This window comes from Diadema antillarum, unplaced genomic scaffold (assembly GCF_040938485.1).
Source record: "Diadema antillarum isolate AM-2024a unplaced genomic scaffold, OU_Dant_1.0 seq00000561_RagTag, whole genome shotgun sequence".
NCBI classification, from domain to species: Eukaryota; Metazoa; Echinodermata; class Echinoidea; order Diadematoida; family Diadematidae; genus Diadema; species Diadema antillarum.
Window position 1 is genome coordinate 970768 of NW_027271500.1, and position 21882 is coordinate 992649.

The 21882-nt window shown below is 39.8% G+C and overlaps 1 protein-coding gene across 1 annotated transcript; it reads right to left on the reverse strand.

The window, feature by feature from the left end:
- Window positions 1-1473: 1473 nt before the first annotated feature.
- LOC139734976 (integrator complex subunit 4-like) lies at window positions 1474-20455 on the reverse strand. The gene is made up of 19 exons (XM_071645753.1): window positions 20310-20455; window positions 19503-19659; window positions 18890-19045; window positions 18075-18181; window positions 16912-17109; window positions 15561-15776; window positions 14742-14861; window positions 13769-13943; window positions 12371-12576; window positions 11205-11347; window positions 10018-10133; window positions 8984-9117; window positions 7683-7846; window positions 6844-6937; window positions 6527-6610; window positions 5282-5484; window positions 3761-4058; window positions 2283-2403; window positions 1474-1622 (listed from the first exon to the last, which is right to left on the reverse strand). Exons 1-19 carry the CDS (start codon window positions 20361-20363, stop codon window positions 1474-1476), a joined length of 2895 nt encoding a protein of 964 aa, XP_071501854.1. The 5' UTR covers window positions 20364-20455.
- Between the last annotated feature and the right edge of the window lie 1427 nt (window positions 20456-21882).

Consider the following 21882-nt stretch of genomic DNA (forward strand, 5'->3'; position numbering starts at 1 on the left):
CCACCCTCCCTCCAACTCCACCATCAACATACAGTGCACTCCCTTTAAAACGAAATGCTCGGGACCGGCAGTTTTCTTTCGTTATAACGAAATTTCATTGTAATTGAACAAATACAATATGTAACGAAAACAAGGAAGCCACGCATATATGATATTCTGTTTGTTGAATACTCGTCGTACACTGGAAAGCTATGTGAACAATAAAACAATTGGTTAATCAATTTCAGATTATTGTATTACAATACATAACGCAAGTTCCCCTTGGAAACTGTGGATGACACACCAAGCGAACACACAGTGATGTGACACGTTCACCCATGCAGAGACGCTGTAAATGCCTTGTTCCGCTACATATTTTCGAAAGCGATCCGCATTTCGTTATAACGGAGCACATTTTTTGTGTTTTTCTTTATCAGTCGTGCTCAGAAAAGACTTTGTTATAACGAAAATTTCGCTCTAACCATGTTTGTTATAAGCGAATTTTGTACCATAGACCTTAATGGCGATAATTTTGGGACCAGAAGTTTTACTTCGTTATAACGAAATTTCGTTATAACCGTGTTCGTTGTAACGGGAGTGCACTGTATGCAGACACAACAGGGGTGAACATGGGAAGTACCGAGTACTACACATGTGTACAAACTCTGGTGTACATCGTAGTAAAACTCTTAGCTTTGCTTGATAACACAGCTGAAACTCATTTCAGTTTGTTTCATCAATTGATTTGTGCATGCATGAACTAGCACCAAAGACTCCTACAGTATACGCTGCTTCATAGGAAGAAGACCTAGTTTCACTTGATGATTTACAGGGGGAAAAAAATGAGAAATTGGAAAATCCCCCACCCTCCCTCCAACTCCACCATCAACATAATCTATACCGTAAAGCAAGATATTTTTGCGACATGAAATTCACTTGAATTGTCTCTGGCATTCAATGCATACAGTAGTAGACAAAAACTTCTACATGCACTTTAATTTCATGAATCTTGGCTCTTGCAAAATTTGCAGAATTAAAATGCATGCAAACATTCCTCGTTTTACAGTATTGCAGGCTCTGGGTCTCAATGGAGAATGTGACTACAAAATGTTCAACTGTTAATGCCATTCTCAGCTCACATACTCTGGTAGCAATGTCTACTGCAAGTAGGAAATACCAAGTAGTCATTCCTGCACTACTGTAGGAAATCCGGCTTGAACACAGCTGTTTTGAGCACAAATGGAGATGGTCATCCTTGTTCAAGTCACCGTGACAATTGGGTCTTCTTGCAATATGTCCACGCTGTGATTGGCTGATGCTGACCGGGGCATTAGGAGACGGTATGCAGGTGGCTAATATTGACAATCGCAGACCGGCACATTTTGGGGAAATGCACAGAAACGATCAAGCGACATTCTTCTGTACAATAGTCTCTCCAAATTACATCTGAGCATATCACTTGCAAACTGCCCAAAATATGAGCCCGTTGGTTCACTATCTTTTCGAAGGCTTGGGCATCAGGTAAACTTTGACGGGTTTACTCAGGGCCAGCGTCCCTCCGCTGCTGGAGGACGATGAGGTGGAAGGGCCCAGCACGTTGGGGTCATAGGTCATCACGATGCTGATCTCCACCTGACATGGCTCTGAAGGGAAAATGAAGAAAAACAAAAACAACACAAATGAAATTGAAATTGGTTCTCATGATCTATGAAGGGCCACTGCACATCCTGAATAAAGTTATAAAACAGATCTGTTCTGAAGTCAAACTTGTCATATTCTTGTACCCTTTCAATAAAAGTTAGAGTGTAAACAAAAACAAATTTTGCAACTGATTGACAAATTGCCCTATATCAATGTAAATAAGCACTGAATTGACCAGTCTAGTGGAGATGACGCCTGTCTGGAGATCAGGAGGTCGTAGGTTTGAATCCTGCTTGAGTGTGTACGCCCATGATTTTTATCATGGCTACTACTAAAACACTGATCAATTCACTGCTTATTTACATCGATGTAGGGCAATTTGTCAATAAGTTGCAATGGAAACATCTTGAAAGAATTTCATGAATTTGAAAAACAAATTTAACAGTAAAACGATGTTACGTCAAAACAATTGTTTTTTGGTGCTCTTTCATGCATAGTACACATGATTCACTATTTGAAATGAAAAAATGAACAAATAGATGAAAGCCATGCAAGAGTCATGGAGGCAATACCCTTCAATGTAGATAGAAGTGCTCTTCTAGTAAAATCTGAAAGAAATTTGGATAGCTCAGAAATTTGGATATCCTAGCTATCATTTTTACCTGACCAGAGACTGTGAGATAAATAGATTTCCGTCATCATACGATGTCGCAAATCATTCAGGACTCTGAAGTCACTGGCTCTCGGCATGAAGACCTGGGTCTGGAAGTCTGGAAATTTCACCTGTGTGTAAACAGAGAGAGTCAGTTCCACATGTTAATTTGGCATTTAATTGTTAAATACATGCATACATATGTTTGTGTGTGTGTGTTTGCATGAGTGTATCATGAATTGATAATATGGTTCCTCCAACACCCCTCTCCCAGCACACACACATATAAATACACACTCTTTCTTCCTGTAAATTTTTATTTGTTTTCATCCAATTTTCATACCAGTGATACAATTTAATACAAAAGTAGATGAACTATCTTTTTTTTTTTTAGATTTGAACGTGCACAACAAAAAATAAATCAGTCATTTAATGTCCATCTCTACTCAATAATTAAGTGAATAATTCAAAGAAATTGATCAATATGTAATACGTCAAGGCTAAACACTGGAAAAACATGCGAACAGAAACATACATGCACACATGCACACATACACACACTCCGAAAACAGAATGATATTAACTACTGTGCTTTGCCCCAGTTGAAGCAAATAGTATCAACAACACACAGTCTACAATATGAAGAAGAAGACCACTTGGATCTTTTTTTTTTTCACTTCTGGCAGAAGGATGATAACAACTGCACAAAATCAACTGCATTAATGACCTTCTGGCTTCTTAAAGGGGATGGCTAGTAGCTGATCAGTGGGAATCAGTGGGAATGCTGGAGGATGATTGTTCCAATCCTTGTGGGATTCATTTAAGAGTACACTATTATATCTATTCTTGTGTGAAAATTATTTGCTTCAGAATGGTCTCATATTCAAGTAATGTGCAGTTTAATGTTTCCAGGTAAGCGTCCCTGGTCAGTGACGGGGCATTAATCTGCACATTACTTGAATATGAGACCGTTCTGAAGCAAATAATTTTCACACAACAGTAGATATATAATATACTCTTAAATAAATCCCACAAGGATTGGAACAATCATCCCTCAGCATTCCCACTGATTCCCACTGATCAGTTACTAGCCATCCCCTTTAAGTGACATACTTTTTTTGGATTGATCAAAAAGACAAACTTATATTTGCCAGTCTCTTTGTCTTGGGTAGAGAAACAAAAGAATGTCTATAATTGCTACCTTCGTTGATATACTGTATACGCCATTATATTTCAAGGGGCTTTAATTTTCGTGAATTTCTTGCTATTTGAGAATTTTACATCACACAAAAATATTAACTCTGACCACAACATGAGAGTGACTGGGATGCATGTGTACATTTCTCCACAATAGCAAATTCAAAAACTCGCAAAATTGTTGGGAAGTAACAATTTGTGGGAAATTAGACTGGTTAAATATGGCGTATACACATGAACAGTAAAGTACAACTTGACCCTAAAACACTATTGCCATGGATATGCCCATACCTCAATGCGAATCCGCTCCAGATCCCTGACGTTGCGCAGGCTGGCGTCGAGGAAGACGCCGAGCGTCAGGCCGGCCGTGAAGCGCATGGGGTTGTCGCTGCCCCCCGTGGGTTCGTGGATGTCGGCCGCGACCAGGCTGAGGGTGTTGCCCAGGGAGAGGGGCGGGGCCCGGTTGTGGAGGAGGAGGGGCTGGAGAAACTTGGTGAGGATGGCATGGCGGGCCGCCGATAACTTTAGCACCTGGGAGAACACCGCCCTCGTGAAGGAGTCGGGGGAGATGCCGGCTGATATGAAATGCCTGCAGAAAATGCCATGACAACATAAAAACATTAATAATCATTTACTGTATACGCCGAATATTTCGCGAAGTTTTTATTTTCGCGCATTTCACAAGTCAGGTGCTATTCGCGAAATTTAAAGACACACGAAAATATTGACTTTGATCCCGATGTGAATGCCATGTATGCGTGTTCACTTCTCTATTCAGTTCAGGACTCCACGATCGCGAATTTAACCACTCACGAAATCGTCGGGAATTCCCGATTCGCGAAAACTTAGACTCGCGAAATATATGGTGTATACAGTACCTGGATGAGAGCTCACTTTTGCATATGACTTCTTAAATCATGCAGTTTTAATTTGATATCATAGCACTGAAAATTTGGTAAGGAGGATAAAATTGAAACAAAAGTATCAATATCAGAGCATAATATAATTATGATTAATAGCAACTAATTTTCCGTGCCTGAAGTCTTCATCATGCCACACAAGACTATGCCGCAATCGCAAAGTTGGCAACTCCATTTCAGTATGTCTATCCATGTCCACCATAGGCAATGTCTGCACCTCTCACATATTTATGCCATGGGCCAATTTTATGTTCTGAGAATGGATCGAGCAAATCGTTATATATATGCTGAGTCTCCACATATCCTTGCCCCAAAAAGGGCCAAACTTGTGCAATATCAAACTTTTTGGGATGTCTGCTCTTTTGCAAGCCATCCCACCTTTCATGAAATTTCATCTACTTACATGGCAAATGACATACTCAACCATTCTTTACGGCTCCCTTTTAAGGTAATAAACAAACTATTCTTTTACATGGATGAATGCCTGGTGTGTGTGTGTGTGTGTGTGTGTGTGTTAATTATATGTCTGCATACGGTAATTAAAAGTCTCGTTTGATTATCCCTTTGAAGACGTGAAATGAATGCTCCTGTAAACGTGGATATTTTTCGCGCTTGGCCGGGTAAGAAGAGTTTCACGTGTTTTCATTCCAATTCCACGGAATCAAGACATCCCACACAGGAACATATGGCATGCAAAAATATTCGTGTGCTTTTATTTTCGCGCTAGTTTCTGGTTGTGCGAAATGCGCAAAAATTTCAACATCGCAAAAATTTTCACTTTCACGGTACATGACAGCTATCCCTATTAGAGAGCCCGCATCATTCTACTGGGGAATAAAACATTGAAATGCATCAGTTAGACTCTGGTGAGGCAGTTGTCATGGAAACTCACTCCTGCATGGCTGAGGCCCTGTTGAGGAACCGCTGGGTCAGTTTGCTGGCCGAGGCTCCACTGCTGCCACTCCCCCCGCTGCCCCTTAGCTGTACTACAAGCTGCAGGGCCCAGGCCCTCAGCCTCAGCTGCTGCACTTGGGCCAGCTCCGACTCGCTGCAACCCAGGTACAGGTGCTGAAGCCGGTAGCTGAGTTCGATGACCTGCAGGGGGTGACATTTCAAAGGTCAAAGGTCAAAGACCAACATGCTTGCACATTTGTGTCACTGCATTTGAATATGTGTCAGTCATATTGTCCACACTGTATACGCCGAATATTTCGCGAGGGTTTTATTTTCGCGAGTCAGGTGCTATTCGCGAAATTAAATACACGCAAAAATAGTGACTCTGATCACGCTATGAATGTAACGTACGCGTATACATTTCTCCGTTTGGTACAGGACTCCACGATCGCAAATTTAACCACTCGCAAAATCATCGGCAAATTCCGATTCGCAAAAATTTAGACTCTCTAAATATATGGCGTATACAGTATTTGCTTTTTAATATACACACGTGTGAATACAATTGACATATAGACGAATTATCAAAGGATCTATATTTATGAACATTCCACTGTTTATTTGGTGTGAACTCATACCTATGAATTTAGTGCAAAAGCCTAGATAAGCACACAAATTTTATATCACTGAAATAAACAAAGCTGAACTAATAAAGGCTTCTGCATTAAGCATACAGAGTTATATGAGAATATATAAAAACGGGTTTGTTTTGGTTTTTATGTATTCTGTTCTCTCATGGTTCATCTCATGGTTTGGAAAGTTGGTGGGGGGATGAGTTCACATCTGTGATTTCCTGGAAACCTCCATCACACATTTCTTACAGGAGAGAAATGTATTGCAATATACCTTGTTCGAATGAGGCCATTCATACTTGCTGAGGTCTTGATTACTACAAAGCAATGTCATGGCATCGTTTACCAAAAGCTTAGTATCAGGAGGATTGATTTAAGAATTACACATACTAGCAAAGCATGGTTGAGACAAACAGAATGTCTAAGTCAATTCAATTGTCACAGATAGGTAATCAGTTTAAAAAAGAAAAGGAAGAAAAAAAAAACCGACCTGTATAACAAGATGTATATCTACTGCATAAAGCTTACTTTCCCTAAATCAAACCAGCTAAATGTTTCACTGAGAAGTTAGACAGAAGCATAACAGACTTCCTATCATCTTTGAAACTTACCCTCTCAGCGGCTGCGAGGGCGGTCTCCGCACTCTGCTGTGGGCAGAGCATGGCGGGAACATTCCAGTGGTCTCCACTCAAAGCCTACGGAGAAAAAAATCATGGGAGTCACAAGTTTTGCATTTTGAGTATGACGCATGTACCCTTAGAATTTAGAAAGGATTTGAGTGGTTCAATCTTGGAGAAATATGAAGAAGTAGGGTCTGTTCTCTATCAATCCATCATAGGTATTCCATGTCATCACTCTATTGGATATTCAAATCAAACAAAGGAAAATAATTTATAGGAAACATTAGAATGTATTGTGTGTTTCTTACTTTGGCAAGTGTAAGCTGGCACTCAATGTACATCGAGTAGAATTCTGCTGTGGCTGTTAGTCTTGGTTCAAGCTCACTTATCCTTTGTAGATCTCTGTGAATGGAGAACAAAACATTCCATTAAATATATTTAGAAATCACAGCACTGCCATTGCTTCATCCTTACATTAACCCTTCATAACATGACTAAGTAAGCTGCAGAAACTTTGGGATTTCCCTTTGCCTTCAACATATCCTTGAGTTCAATAAACTTAACACATACACTGACAGAATGTAGACATTTGTCAAGTCAGTGATCAGACTTCTTCAAGCTTTGGTATGGAGTAAATTGCTTGCTCCAAAACATACCACACAAGCTAGATGTGACAAACCTTCCAGATGCTTCCCACATATTCTTCCCAAAGTCAAACAATCTGCGTGGGTTCATATGTACATACCGTTGGGTGAGAATGAGAAGGGCATTACGTTGCCTCAAACGCTATGGCTGAGAGGCAACTTTACGCACTTATCATTCTCGACCGACGACATTCCCTCATCACACACACAAACAAAAAGTAATCATCAAACCCAAGACGCAGTATCGCCCCCAGGGCCCAAATGCATTAGATACAACTTTGCAGATATTTGAAGGAAGCAGCTAGTGTACCCCGTTTCCATGACAACTGAACTGATTGGTATTGATAAACTAATTTTCCTTTCTTTCTTGCTAAACAGGGCGATCATAACACCAGGATAGTCACTTCTGACTTCTGAAACACAGCAGATTCAAGTGCATTGTCACAATCATATTCAGGAGGGATTGAGTAGCAATGGCAAAGGGGTCAAAGGTCGCCCCCTACCTTATGGTGAGCTGCATGACATTGATGGCAGTGGCGTTGGGAAGGCTGTCGAGACCTTTCAGCTTCTCCAGAGTCTGACTGAGGAAGTCTTGGGGATTTGTCTCCTCCTCTGCTGGCGGGCTTCTGTTGCCATGGACACCCCTCCTCCCAGCTGCCATCAGATGCTAAATATTGAGTGATTGTGTAGGACAGTCTTTTATGACGCTTGTTGCAACTCACAAGGGTTTGGCAAATAATTACATCAGATAAAATAGTGTCCATATCTACTCCAGTCTTATCATATAACTCTTTGCATGGTTTACTCAAAGGCCCAAATTCACGAAGGCGGTACAAATTCAAACCATGGTTTATGCAAATTTCTTCTGCGTAAATACGATTGACAGATTGCGAATGCCAACAGACGTCCAATAACAAATGCGCATTGATACGCGCATGTCAAAGGTACGCCTATTTCACGCTTATTTTAGACCATGGTCTAAATCTGTACCATGGTCTACGAGGTTTAGAGCACTTTTATGAATTCGGGCCAAAAAGTACTATATGATATAAAGACCTGTTCAACTGAATTCTTTCATCACACCAGCATCATGATGGGGATGTAAAATGATCAATGTAATTTGACACAAAACCACTATCATCATTATCTTTAATGAGTACACACTATGAAGGGAACTGACAGTCAACAAAGCCAAAACAAAGCATGGTTTTAGCTTTTTTACATTCAAATTGTTATAACTATAAATTATACCTGTTGATCATGAACATTCTTCTCATTGCTTGCATCATCCTCATGTTTTCCATAATCGTCGTCATCATAATGATAGTCAAAGCTACCATAACCAAAAGCATTGTCATTATTATTGTAACCACCATCATCTTCATCACCATAATCATCATCATCACCACCATCATCATCGTCACCGTCATCATCATCACAATCACCACCATCATCATCATCATCATCACCATCACCACCACCATCATCGTCACCATCATCACCATCATCGTCACCCTCATCAACATCATCACCATCATCATTGTCATCCTCATCATCATCATTACAATCACCACCATCATCATCATCGTCATCATCACCATCATCACCATCATCGTCACCCTCATCAACATCATCACCATCATCACCATCATCATCGTCACCACCATCATCAATGCAAGTAACAAAAGAAGCCTGTAAATCAACTTCTCCGAGTTCTGATCATCTCCCAACTACGTCATCATCGACTCTCTCATCCAAGTTCCCCCCCCCAAAAAAAAAAAAAAAAGAAAAGAAAAATCCTCACCTCGACCTCTGGGACGAGATGAGGGAGGGAGTCCCTCAGGTAGCCATAGTGTCTGAAGGTGTACTCAGGAAAGAGAGCTGACATGGTTGGTGAGTTTACTGCAGAATTCAGGATCATGATCATCACGGCAATGTCTGGTGATACAAATGCAAGCTAAGGAAACATATAATACCAGTGCTGCTTTTGTTATTTTTATCAGATAAACCTTCAGATGTCAGACTCCCTTTGTGCTGTCTCTCTAAGGAGGGTTCATCACAAGTTTGGTCTGCATGGGGTTAATAATAGTAGGAGATGGGAGTTCTTTGCAAGGAAGTAGTAGCAGAGCAGTCACACATGCCATTTCACTGCCAGCATGCAAAAGTGGGCAGATCTTCTTTGATACTCTTGGTCCTGTAACTTCAATGCTCCGCACTGTACAAGAATGTTATGATACAACGTCCTCATTGCAGGATTGGATATTCCCAACCAAAAAGTATACAGTTCTAATTACTTCCAGTGACTACCCAGGTACTGTCAAACCTGTCTATAGTGGCCACCCAAGGGAGATGAAAAAAACAGCTGTTATAGACATGTGGCTGCTATAGACAAGTTCTTTAACATACTTTTTCTCTCGGAGGGAATTATTTTTAGTGGTTGTATATGGCAGGTGACCGCCATACACAGGCAGTTGCTAAGACAGGTTTGACTGTATCTATTTGCTCAAAGACAAAACAGGCCATTAAAACTACAAAGGAAGTGTGACATTATTCACACGCGGCAAGAGATAAACAGTAGGGAAGGGTGAAAACAAAAATGAGTAATATTCACAACTGTGAAGTTCATCACTACTGCCCTGAAGCATGCCTTGACATGGGCTGTGTAAGTCATGATCATAGGTTATATGGGATACATTTTTCCTCTACCTTGTAAATAAAAGGCACAACATTGCCATGTACAGTACATACAATGCATTGTAAAGGTTAAAAATGTACTACATGAAGGCAGGTATGCCACCTGTCAACCTTACGCACAAGAAACAGATTGATCAAGGATACAAGCTGGGTCGTCCATGTCTGGTTCTGGGGTGTCAAAGTAAGGGTGGGTGCCCAAGAGTTCTGGCACCAGGGCCAGTGTGATATCTGGATTAGCCTTTCCTAAATTCTTCAGGCAACTGAGACAGAAAATTGATGAAAATTTCAAAGGCTGACAGTCATACAAAGTAAGAACAAAATAAAAGCAAGAAACAACAACAAAACAAAAGTGAATAAAAACATCTCAACATTTAAGATAAAAAAATGGGAGAAGATTGTCTGAAGGATGGTCTAAATACCATTTCATCTAAACATATTCCAGGAGCACTGGAAAAGTTGTATGAGCAAAGTACAATTGAAAGTTAACGACATCTCTTAAGGTGACAAGATTATGCAATCGACAATTCGGATATGTTTTCACAAAAAAACAATCCTTTTCAGAACAAACATATGAATTGAAAAGAAATATTACATGAAAGCTGTGACATTGAGGAAAAAAAACAACAAAAACTCTACAACAGCATTTCAAGATTTACAGCCACTTGAATGTCAGGAAATAAATCAAAGGAACATATCTCTGGCTCCACAATGATCTGTCACAGTGTAGTGACTGCCAAAGGAGTTGCAAAGTCCTCTTCCTTGATTTCTATGTCAAATGTCACTAGTTTCCATAATTCTCTCTAAAACAATTCTTCTACGAGTCTGTTCTATATCAAATACTAGTTGTTCTTACTAACTCGATAAGGAAAGTGAAGCAACGCCTTCATTCAACTTCTGGGAAAATTATATCATGTTTATTTCATTTTGACACAAAATATAGAGAGTTATAAGTCATGATAGCTGTTTTTGTTGTTGTTCCACCTAGACTGATGAAAACAAACTTGTACACACACACTATCAATATATATGCACATTGCTCATCTGTGAAAAATGCAATGTTTTGCTCGTGACAGGCCAAAATAAAATGATAATATCAACACAGCAGCCCTCCACTTTCTCATCCCATATTGAGCCCCAACAAATTATGGAAAACCCAAATTGAGAACAGATAAAACAGAGAAAAAAAAAAATATGTTTACTTCATTGGCTTGCCACTAGTGGATAAGCAGTTTTTAGCAGCTTTTTTTTTTGCTATATCTAACCAATAAAATAAACAGAAACAGCTAAAAAATATGAGATCCGAAAGAAGTTAAGGCAGCTGATGGTCTTACTTCCAAATGGAGAGTCTGTCAGTTGGATACTTGTTAAGGTTTCTGATGAGGAACATCATGGCCTTGTGGAGACAGGACTTGGTTTCCATGGAAACGGAGGACAGCAGCTCATGGAGCGCCTCCCGAATTTCTTTGGATGAATCCTGCCACAGTGGATCGATGGAGAAAACGAGTCAGGGTGTCACATGAAGGAACAACTGCGCTAAGATTGGCTAGGCTACAGCTGGATATCTTCCTCCACATTGTTGAACTTCCTCTTCAAAATATGAAACATAAAGCCTCAGTGTTCATTGCCATGGCATAGACATGGTTATACAATCTGAAAAACATGTTCAGCGTCAGCAGTGGTAGTACTTTCTACCATGTGCAGAGTGCCTTGAAAATGAATACAGGTCATTACTATCAATGTAGCTTATGTTAATCATTCGATGAAATATGACAAAAAACAAAGAAAGAAATAAAAAAAGGAGAAAGAAGCAACAGGCACGTGTAGTGCTCTAGACCAATGGGGGGGGGGGGAGATGGAAGAAGAAGGAGAAGTGAAGGAGATGGAAAAGGAGTAGAAAAAGGAGGAGGAAGAGGAACAACTTCCTAATTATCAAAATTTACAGTTACTGATAAATCTCGTATCTGGATTTCTTAAAGATCTGTTAGCATGAGGATACCATGGAATGAGAATGCTGGCCCAGCTTGGATATATTCGAGAATCCCTGTAACAAATTGTGCAAAGCTTTATCACTGATCTCTATGTAAGTATACACACAGCTGAAAAATCTCAACTGGAGTCGACTGTTACAGATGAGTGTACGCTTCACTGACTGGTGCTATACATGGTTTTCAAATGTACCCCCGATGGCAGCGAATGAGTTAGGCCACCCATGAAACCTCACGCTACCAAGTTTTTAAATTTTTGAAATCTTCAAGTGGGCAACACGTATCAGGACTACTACCCCCCATGGACAACTACCCCCTGGCTAAATACCGGATAGTGATCGGACTAGCTTCTGGATTAGGATTAGGGTTAGGATTAGGGTTAGAATATGGGTTAAGACTAAGATTAGGTTCAGAATTATGTTTAGGATTAGGGTTGGGGGCAAGGGTCTGTGGTAATTGTCCTTCAACCGGGCAACAAGATCCCAGAGCCAGAGGCAACTTCCATGACTTACATCGAGCACATTGAGAATAATTTCCAGTTGGTCTTCCCTAAGTTTGATGTGGTGGTTGATCTTCCGCAGACTGTGGATGGCGTTCAGCCTTACGCTCTCGATCTCGTCGTTGAACATGTCGACGAGGAAGTCGAGGGAGAGGATGGCGAAGGACGGGGACTGGGCGGCCAGCTCGCACAGGGAATCGAGGGCTGCTGATCTCACCTCTAGTGAATCCAAAACATATTGGAAAGACTTACAGATCAGATCTTGCACAAGAATTTTTGTTCCTTGCCAAAGCATTGCATCATACAAGCTCATAGCTGTTTGGGTGACAAAACCCCGTACTGTATCTCAAAGCTGTTAACTGTTCAGAAGAGTGAAAAAACATGGCAGCCAAAGCACTATGATAAATGGGATCACCTTTTCTTTTACATGCCGTGATGGCTTCAGTTTTGGGGCAAGACAGACAAGATTTGGACAGGACATCACTGAGCTGATTGTCTGACAATTAATTTAAAAAAAAAGGATTTTCACCAAAATTTGAGATACGAGCTTCTGTCGCCCCAATGAAGATAAATATATGCCACTCAAAACAAAGCAGAGCAAAGAAATAAGTTATGACAACATTGCAACAGAAAAAAAAATCCTTAATGCTGCATGCTCTGCAAGGACAGTGATAAGATGCATACCTCCTTCCCACCCCCTTCCGCCCACTGCCTCTCTTGCATACAACTTGCTCATAATCAATAATAAATCATATTATAAAATGACTTTAAGAATGTAGCTGATCAGAAGCCTTGAAATGAGTCACATATGCTCTCTTCCTTTTTTTTTTTTTTTAATGCACGGGAGTGCAGAAACTGTGCAGCAAAAAAAAAGCATAACTGCACTGCATGTTATTCTTTGCCAGATTACTAAATGCTCTGCGCAGCTAGCTACAAGTTTGTAGTTGTGCACATGGCACAAACCTGAGCAATCACTTTGATTCACATTGCTGTTTGCATACAAAGTTTTATCAGCTGACATAGACCCATTTTATAAAACAAATAATGCACAGGTTCAAAATGTTACTGGAGATGCAGTGCGCTCTCAGGATTTCACAACGCCATGCACATTGCACAGTCGTAAATACCCTCAAGTGCATTGCATCTCTATTAACCCCACTCTCATCAGTGCAGTTTTTGTGTTTTGTGCACACTAGGTTAGCTATGGAAAAAACAAAACAAGACAAAAACAGAAACAAATTATATATCTGCCACACAAGTATTCATAAACATGACACTCCAGTCTATGCAAGCGTACATGGCCTTTGCACTTTGCACTTACATAACTGTGGCCTTGAAAGGCTTTAGAGCAAAATACAGCAAGGTCAAAGGTCAAGCAGAATTCCTACAATAGAGGGTGTTCTCTTCTCACCTAGATACTCATCTTCCAGGCCATGAACAAACGCCCCGCACGCTCCGGAGGTGATCAGACTGACGGTCTCCGGATTGACGTCCTCCTGGGGGGCATCGTCTGCCCACTTCTTCCCCGTCGACCACTCGCCGGAGACGTACTGCTCCTTCTGCCTCTCATGGGAGGATTTCTTTTTCTACATGAGAAAGTGAAGACACAGTATTTGCAGCTTTCACAGGAATATTTTGTTTCCACAAAGACACAGTTTAAAATGACAACTCTCAGAGTAAAGACAAAATGTTCACTTCACATTAAAACAAAAAGGATCATTTTGCAGACTTTCAGTTGGTCTTCTTTTTTTTTTTGTCTAAGGAAGACAGAAAATCAAACCAAAAACAAACTGATGTTTTTGTCTTTCTTCTTCATTCTTTCAATGTATATGCATTTAGCCATAGCTTGCTTGACTATTCTTTTGGCATTGTTTGAATTTCTGACCCAGGAGTGATCATAATATGATGCTTTTACAGCGCATATCACTGCCACTGTTTGTGTCACTATGCACTTAAATATTGCTCAGTGTGACATACCCAGGACAATAGGCATGATTACACTAGCCCACGCTGAAAATGTCTACTGGATAAATTGGATGCATTATTACTGTGTAGTACTCAAAGCTGCATTTCAAAATGACTTTAAAAATGCATGGAAATCTACACAAGACCTTTCAGAGCTGCCATTTATCTAGTTCTAACCTGAATAAAAATGATCAACTGGGTCTCATTGGGCTTGTACTGATAATCACTTGCAAGAAAGAGAACGAAGGCATGACTGATGACCGAAACCTGTCCTTTTAAAAGAAAAGATAAAAGCCCTAATTATTTTCATTCAGCTGTGGCTGCAATTGATGGTCCTAAAACAAATAATTGAACCAAAGCAAACAAAGCAAAGTCTCATCAAAACTTTTGCCAAATGTGGTTCTAGAGGTGGACATTACCCTCAAGCCCGACATCAGCTTCTTGTCCAGGGTCTGCTCCAGGAACTTGGTGCTGACTGAGTGAAGTGACCCGAGCAGCCCTGCAGCCTCAGCTCTCACCTTCAAGGACAGATCTGTGACCTGGAGAGTAACAGCAAAATGAATAGGTGGGACTATAATATCTTGTTTGTGTGTGTGTGTGTGTGTGTGTGTGTGTGTGTGTGTGTGCGTGTGTGTGTGTTTTTATACAAAATTCTTTTTTTTTTCATTCGTAACACTGACAATGTGGAATTTATGTTGTCATAATGAAATTTGTATTATTTTGGAATTAACTAATTTGTATATTATTATTCACATGAAAAAGAAAGAAAAATAAAAGATTGACAAAAACAAAAACAAAAACAAAACAAAAAGTGTGTGCTAATTTTGTGGAAGATCGGTTGACATGCAAAATTTCAAAAGTGGAAACAGCTCTAAATATATTGCATATACAAGATCTTACAGACAACAGAATTTCTCAGAATGTTTTATGCCTTACACATGGTTTCTGTTTAAGATGGTCACATTTTCTGTTTTCATTGAGTGTGTGCCAAAGACAAAGTCTTATTGAATGGGAATACTCTAAAACCATAAATTTTTGCGTGCATTAAACTTTCGCAAAATTCGTGAGGAGCCAAGATTTGTGAAAGTAAAGCGCACGAGAACGGTTTTATCTACACAACTGCACTGAATGCTAGTGGCAACTTGCTAAAGTTTCACATCGTGAGAAAGGCCGTCAGCCCCAAATTGCGAAAGTTTCATGCCGCGAATCTTTCGGGTTTTACAATATAACTCCCTTACCATCTCGCAAATCTTGGCAAAGCCATCGTCGACAAGCCGCAGCGTCTCCTCGTTGGATCCTGGCGCTGACACCGACTCGTCTGGGTAGACCTGCCCTAGGACCCAGACCAGCTTCAGGGCCACGAGACGGACACCCTCATGGTCATCGGCCAGGGATCTGACCGCCTGCTGATAGAGGTCAAGCTCTAGCCTTTGGCCACGCTGATGCAATGACAACTGCAGATAAAAAATTTTAAAAATGCCCATTGCAGATATTGCATTCTCATAGAGCAATTACTTCTTCCTTACAACACAGATTTTACAATTGTTGGTTCGAGATGTACTCTTTGACTGACTGCAGATCTTGTACCCTCCCAAAAAGAATCTAGAAATTATCACATCTACAGTGACCTGCTGTGCAAATGTAGTGACTTCTATGCATCTGTATAATTTAAGTTCCAAATTTGTGGAAACACAGTTTTGATTTGTGAGTGACTAAAAGGGCTATGATCATGTTATCACAATCTTTTTAGTTCCTGTTCTACATCCAACCCACAAATACTGGCTTTGGGAATGGGGTGTTTCAGACATGATCCTGATCTTGACTATGTATGGACAGTCTCACTGCCATGTTCACATTGCAGATCACATCAGTAAGGCAAAAACAAACATTTTATGTCTATACTGGTCCCTTTAAATATATAAATCACCCAGATTATTGTCACTCATCCCCTTGTATTCTAGTGTCTAAGTTAGTGATTTGATGTAAATCTACAAACACACGGCGTGTAATCCTAATGTCATACAGATTCCAGTAAGCATACGGTATCACCTTTTTTCGATCATTTTGATGTCACTGTTTATTTCTTAGGAATTTACCAACAATCAAGTCATCAATTCTGCAAACACCTAAGAATGACATACTACATTACGTGACACCAAAAAGGGCAATACTAACAGTATTGATAGGTACATCTGATGAATTTGATTACATAAATCTATGTACCAGTATTTCAGTGCTAGTGGGGGTACTGTGGCATAGTGGATATGACTCTCGACTTCCAATCAAAGGACCCAAGCTCAATTCCTGCCCAGTGCTTTTGTCCTTGGACAACATGTTTTTACCCACCATGTCCCTCTCAACCAAAGTGTATATATGGGTTGGTTCCTGGCAATGCTAGGGTAATACTAATGGCAGGGCCCTTTGGTAGAACAGTGGCAACACTGAAGAGGGTACCCTACATAAATAAGACCTTATTATCATCATCATCATCAGTCTTTGCTTTTGGTAATTAATGGGATTAAATCCTTGGGAAGAATAAGAGGTATTCCTACAAAAGTTTTCCATGGCAGTCCTTGGCTACATACATACCATCGCCTGAAGGGCAGCCTCTCTGACCCTCGCGTCTCGGTCACTTGTGAACTCTCCCAGCATCCTTTGCAGCTGCCCCTTCCGCCGCTCCTTGCTGCTCTTTCCTGAGGAGCCGGCCGACTTGCCGTCAAACATCCCAAGCTGACCGATCAGACTGAGGCTCGCGCAGCGAACAGCATGATTCTGGTCCGACAAGTGCTGACCACAGTGAGGGAAGGTGTGTCATTTTGTAAATGTATACAAAGAAGCCATGATACATGATATTTTGTTCAAACTACATAAAGTAATTTGCCCTGCATTAGAATGCAAGAGTTGCCACATGGTTCAACATATGTGGTGAATACATATCACTTTCAATTTGCCCAAAGTTAAATCTAATATCATACAGGATTGCGCAAAAAATAATAATAATAAACACAACTTTTCCCAAAAGTTTTGCTTTTTCACAAACAGATGATGACATGCGGTGCATTCCTCTGCCAAGGACAAATGCAGGGGATCACAAGCATTGAATGCAGGCACAATGCACACTATGGAAGCTGCAATTCTTTTGGTATTTATCAATCAAATTCTGACTAGTCAGTCATAATCTTTTCTAAATTCTACACACGAGAAATGAAAATATGTATCACCAAATGGAATATATTGACTACCAGTGGCACTGCTGAATGTCATTTGCAGCAAAGAATCATTGACATAATGAAAAGAACTTGTGTTATAGCCCTGTAAATGTGTACCCTGATTCTGATTTTTGCATGGACTTGTTAATCATTTGTAGGACATTAGATTCTTTCATATCATTAAAAGTACAGACATCAATTCCATGTAAACATTCAGGACTTGCCACATCTTTGTCCTTTTGTATGCAAAATTTTACAAACAAGCTTTACAAACATATGTGATCAAAATGGATAAATGTTGGTATCAATAAGATTGCATGGGAGAGGTAGATGACCATGATATACCCCATGGTTATGACAAATGTACTTGCAAATTCATTTACCAGCATCTGTTTTTCTAGAAAGGATTCATACAGTTTAACTTTTGTTTTACTGCTCCTATTTCAACAATTAAATCTAAATCCTCTTTCTGGCAGATCTTGCGTAGAATGAATCAGAAAGAAGACAAGAATTGAGAACAGTCTGAGTTAGGTTTTCCCTTACCTTCTGTGCAAGCTGCACCAATTGGCGATGTAACTCCGAGGTCAAGGGTAATGCTCGTCCAATCACAGTCAAGGTGGTGAATATTTGACCTTTCACCTTGTGGGATGCTAAAGGCAACACATATCAACAAAGAAAGAATAATATACATCACAATTCATTTCTGAAACTAGAATGAAAATAAAACTAAATGCTTTGTTTTGGAAGCAAGGTTTTTTCTGAATCATATATTTTGCATACATCTTCTTCTTTTTTCTTTTCTTTTTTTTTTTGGGGGGGGGGGGGACTTAGGTGTTTATTTGTGTGTTTTTCTGCTGTTACGAACATTTTACCATGCACAGAGCTGCATTTCATATATAACATGATACAATGAATGGAGCAGTCATGCCTCATATCACACTCAAGAATATATGAGTTGATGGGCAAGATGACATGTGTTATCTATGACATACCAAATCCAGGATTGCTAGCACAAGAGTAAGAAATTCACTATGAACATGTTTCATTGTAGGTATCTTGATTTAACACTTCATCATCATCATCATCCTCACAATAATCATTATCATCCTCATCAGCATTGTCATTGTTATCATAAGCATCCCCATCAATGTCATTCTTATCATATCATAATAATCATGAAAGTAACAATCAATACAAACTAACACAACTTAACATGATCATTTTTCATCACCATTGTGATGGCCATCATCAATAGCATCATCATCATCACCAGCAAGCTTGAATCTGTATCCATGGAAACAAGTTTCCTGCAGTCTTACACTGTAAGTTACACAAACTTCAAGAGAAAGCGTGCAAACCTTCCGAGGAGAGAAGCGTCATCAGGTCATTGGCTATGCGCAGGGCGTTGACCCCCGGTAGCCTGGCGATGTGACCCAGGAGGGCGACGACCTTTGACCTGACATGGGTTCCTTCCTCTTTGTTGTAGTGCTCAAATAGCGTGTTAATGACACTCTCTGCATGTTAGGAAAGAGATCAGTATTATCAGTCATGAAAATTGTTACAGAAATGCTAGCATCGAACTTCATATTAAGAGATGAGCGTCTGCTCTCCACTAATTTTAACCTTTACTTCGCTTTGCCACCGATAACCGCACATGCTCAAGTGCTATTTTCCCCCACTGGCACAGATATCTGGGAATCAACTGTCAATGAATAGAGATTACCTAATCCTCCTAATCCCTTTTGTGTCACCACGGCCTTCCTGTAGAACTCAGAAACATTGTAACTTCTCAGTGCACAGGCTCGCTAAATTCACTACTACGTCAAGTTTGGATGCAGTAACGGATGCTAATGAAAAAGCCTGGCAAGCTACATGTAAGCTGAATGTATGGGGATATAAAGGTTTAATCACCTCTCCAAATTGATTTTGATTCAACTGTATCTGTCCACCTAGCAACACAGTTTCTCCTACCTGCTTCTTCAGCAGAGACTGGTAACTGATTCTCAAATTCCAAAAGCTGATTGAGAGCCTCCCGGGAGCTGCCCGCCCTCTGCAGATCGAGGAGTACTGGACCAGTCTGGGGACGGGTTACCAGTCTCACTTTGATGGGTGGTGGTTTGGGTTCCTCCTATAAATATGAATAATTAGATTTTATGCATTCATGGAATTACATATCTATAATTAGGCAAACACAAGCAAGTTTCCATCTGTATTACATAGACATATCTCTAAAACTACTAACGGTTAGTCTACAAAGTAGATGATCCTACTCCTCCAAGGTTCTACCTAGTAAATTAGTAGTAAATTAAATAAATTTATGTGATTTGTAAATCACAAGACAAGTACTACTGGATGGCTACACATTGCCAATTTAAAATTAGGGTCTAACAATTTTGTTAGAGGGTTAGTACCATACCAATTAAATCTAACCTTTACCATATCAAAATTCAATGTTTGAAAATTTGTGCCAATTTCAATAGAACAGTAATCTAATTTTACAATATATTCATATTCGTCATGAAACAAGGGTAAATTGGCAGTGTCTGGGGTGTAACACTTTATCTAGAATTACTCACAGCCAACATGAAGAATTTACTGAATTGAAATTTAATCTCGATTCATAACTCACACGTTTTATCTACACGTCACAGTCATATTCATCTCATTGCGTACAAAAAGTAACTAACACCAATCGTAGTATATGGGACCGTTCAAAAGTATTGTAATAGCGCTGATGAATTTGTTATGGCTGCTCCTTGTAAAGTTCTGCTAATTTACCTGTATAATTTGGCTGAACTCTTCGTACGCACGTTTCTTGAGATGAGCCGCCATATTGACTTAAAGAGAATAAAACAGACTTTGTGATGGCACACAAAGTATGAAATATTGGTTTACAACGCAGCCCACCAGTCGGTCTCAATTCATTGAATTCGCAAGTAGGTATACAGGTGCTCAGAAAAATAAACCTAGCCTGTGGACCAGGCGTTTAGCGCATGAGGCCTTTCGACCCCATCATGTAAGGGGGAGGGGGAAGAGGTCAAGCGACCATAGCGACACTCTCATCACGAGTCAGGGGTCAGGTGACCATGAACAAAGCAATGAGGGGAGGGGATAAGGGGTTATGATCATGAACTAATTGATTCAATTACCCAAGAGAGTTTTCTCATCTTCAGTGTTTTACCTTTTGTTTGTATACCCTGTACTATGTTGGGCCTGTTGCCTTTTGTTTGATGGAAATAAAGAAATTGAATTGAATTGAATTGAAAAAAATGTGTGACAGGATCACCGTGACGGGCACAGTACGACTCAGAGTGATCATATTCATTTTCGTACTGCACGTATTAGAAGCTTTTCTCAGATTTCAAAGCTGGTAATTTGCTCCATGCAACAGCTCGTAAATTATGATTCAAAGATTTAGTAACCTTTGCATAAGTTGTATAATTGTAAATGATTGGTAAACTTTATACATTTATGAATTGAACCTTTTATTTGCGCCTGCAGGACCAAAATGCTTATGAATATTAAAAGTTAACAGTTCAAGATTCATAGAATTTAAGGAATTTTATACCTTTTCCTCTCATGAAGCAGTTGCCAAATATTGCCTATACATAATTCGGCTTTTATCTCAAAACAACATGTCATAGTTTTGATGACAGATCGACGCAACGCTCTTTCTTGGAGTACCCCCCCCCCCCCAAAAAAAAGAAATAGATAAAATTTCTCCCTGTCTCTGTTACACTTTTTAAAATTCTGTCTTGCGCATCACGGACTCCCTATAATTACAGCTGTCTGCGGGAATTTTGGCCAGACAATGAAACAGCAAGTTAGATTCATCCGCTCGAATTCGGATTGTTGCTTTTCGTTCAGTGTCATCTTAAAGGCATTGCTGCCTCTAACATTTGCAAAGCATTACATAGACATGAAAGAAAAAAAACAGCCTCCGCCTTAGATTTTGAGGTTGACGTGCAGTGACTTCTAGTAGTTTTGACAAACAAAATGACTACAAATTATACATGGGGGGTGTGTAGGGACGGTCTTTATCTGTTAGTTTTTTGATTAAAGATTTCGCAAAGTCATTTTTTCTCTTTGATTGGTTATACATCATCATTTGATGACGATAATTAAAGATCAGCATTATATAAAATGATTTAACTATTATGATGCGTACTTTCATTATTTCAGATACAAAATAAAGGCCCTAATAGGCCAATAGTGAAACCCTTCTCATTTTTCCAAGTTGCAACAATGATATTTCAATCATTAAGTCGACTGAAATGAAAGTGTAATAATCTTGACAAGCACTTGTCAGTTTTGGGGGTTTTTTTATCTTAGAGTATAACGGCAAGTGTAG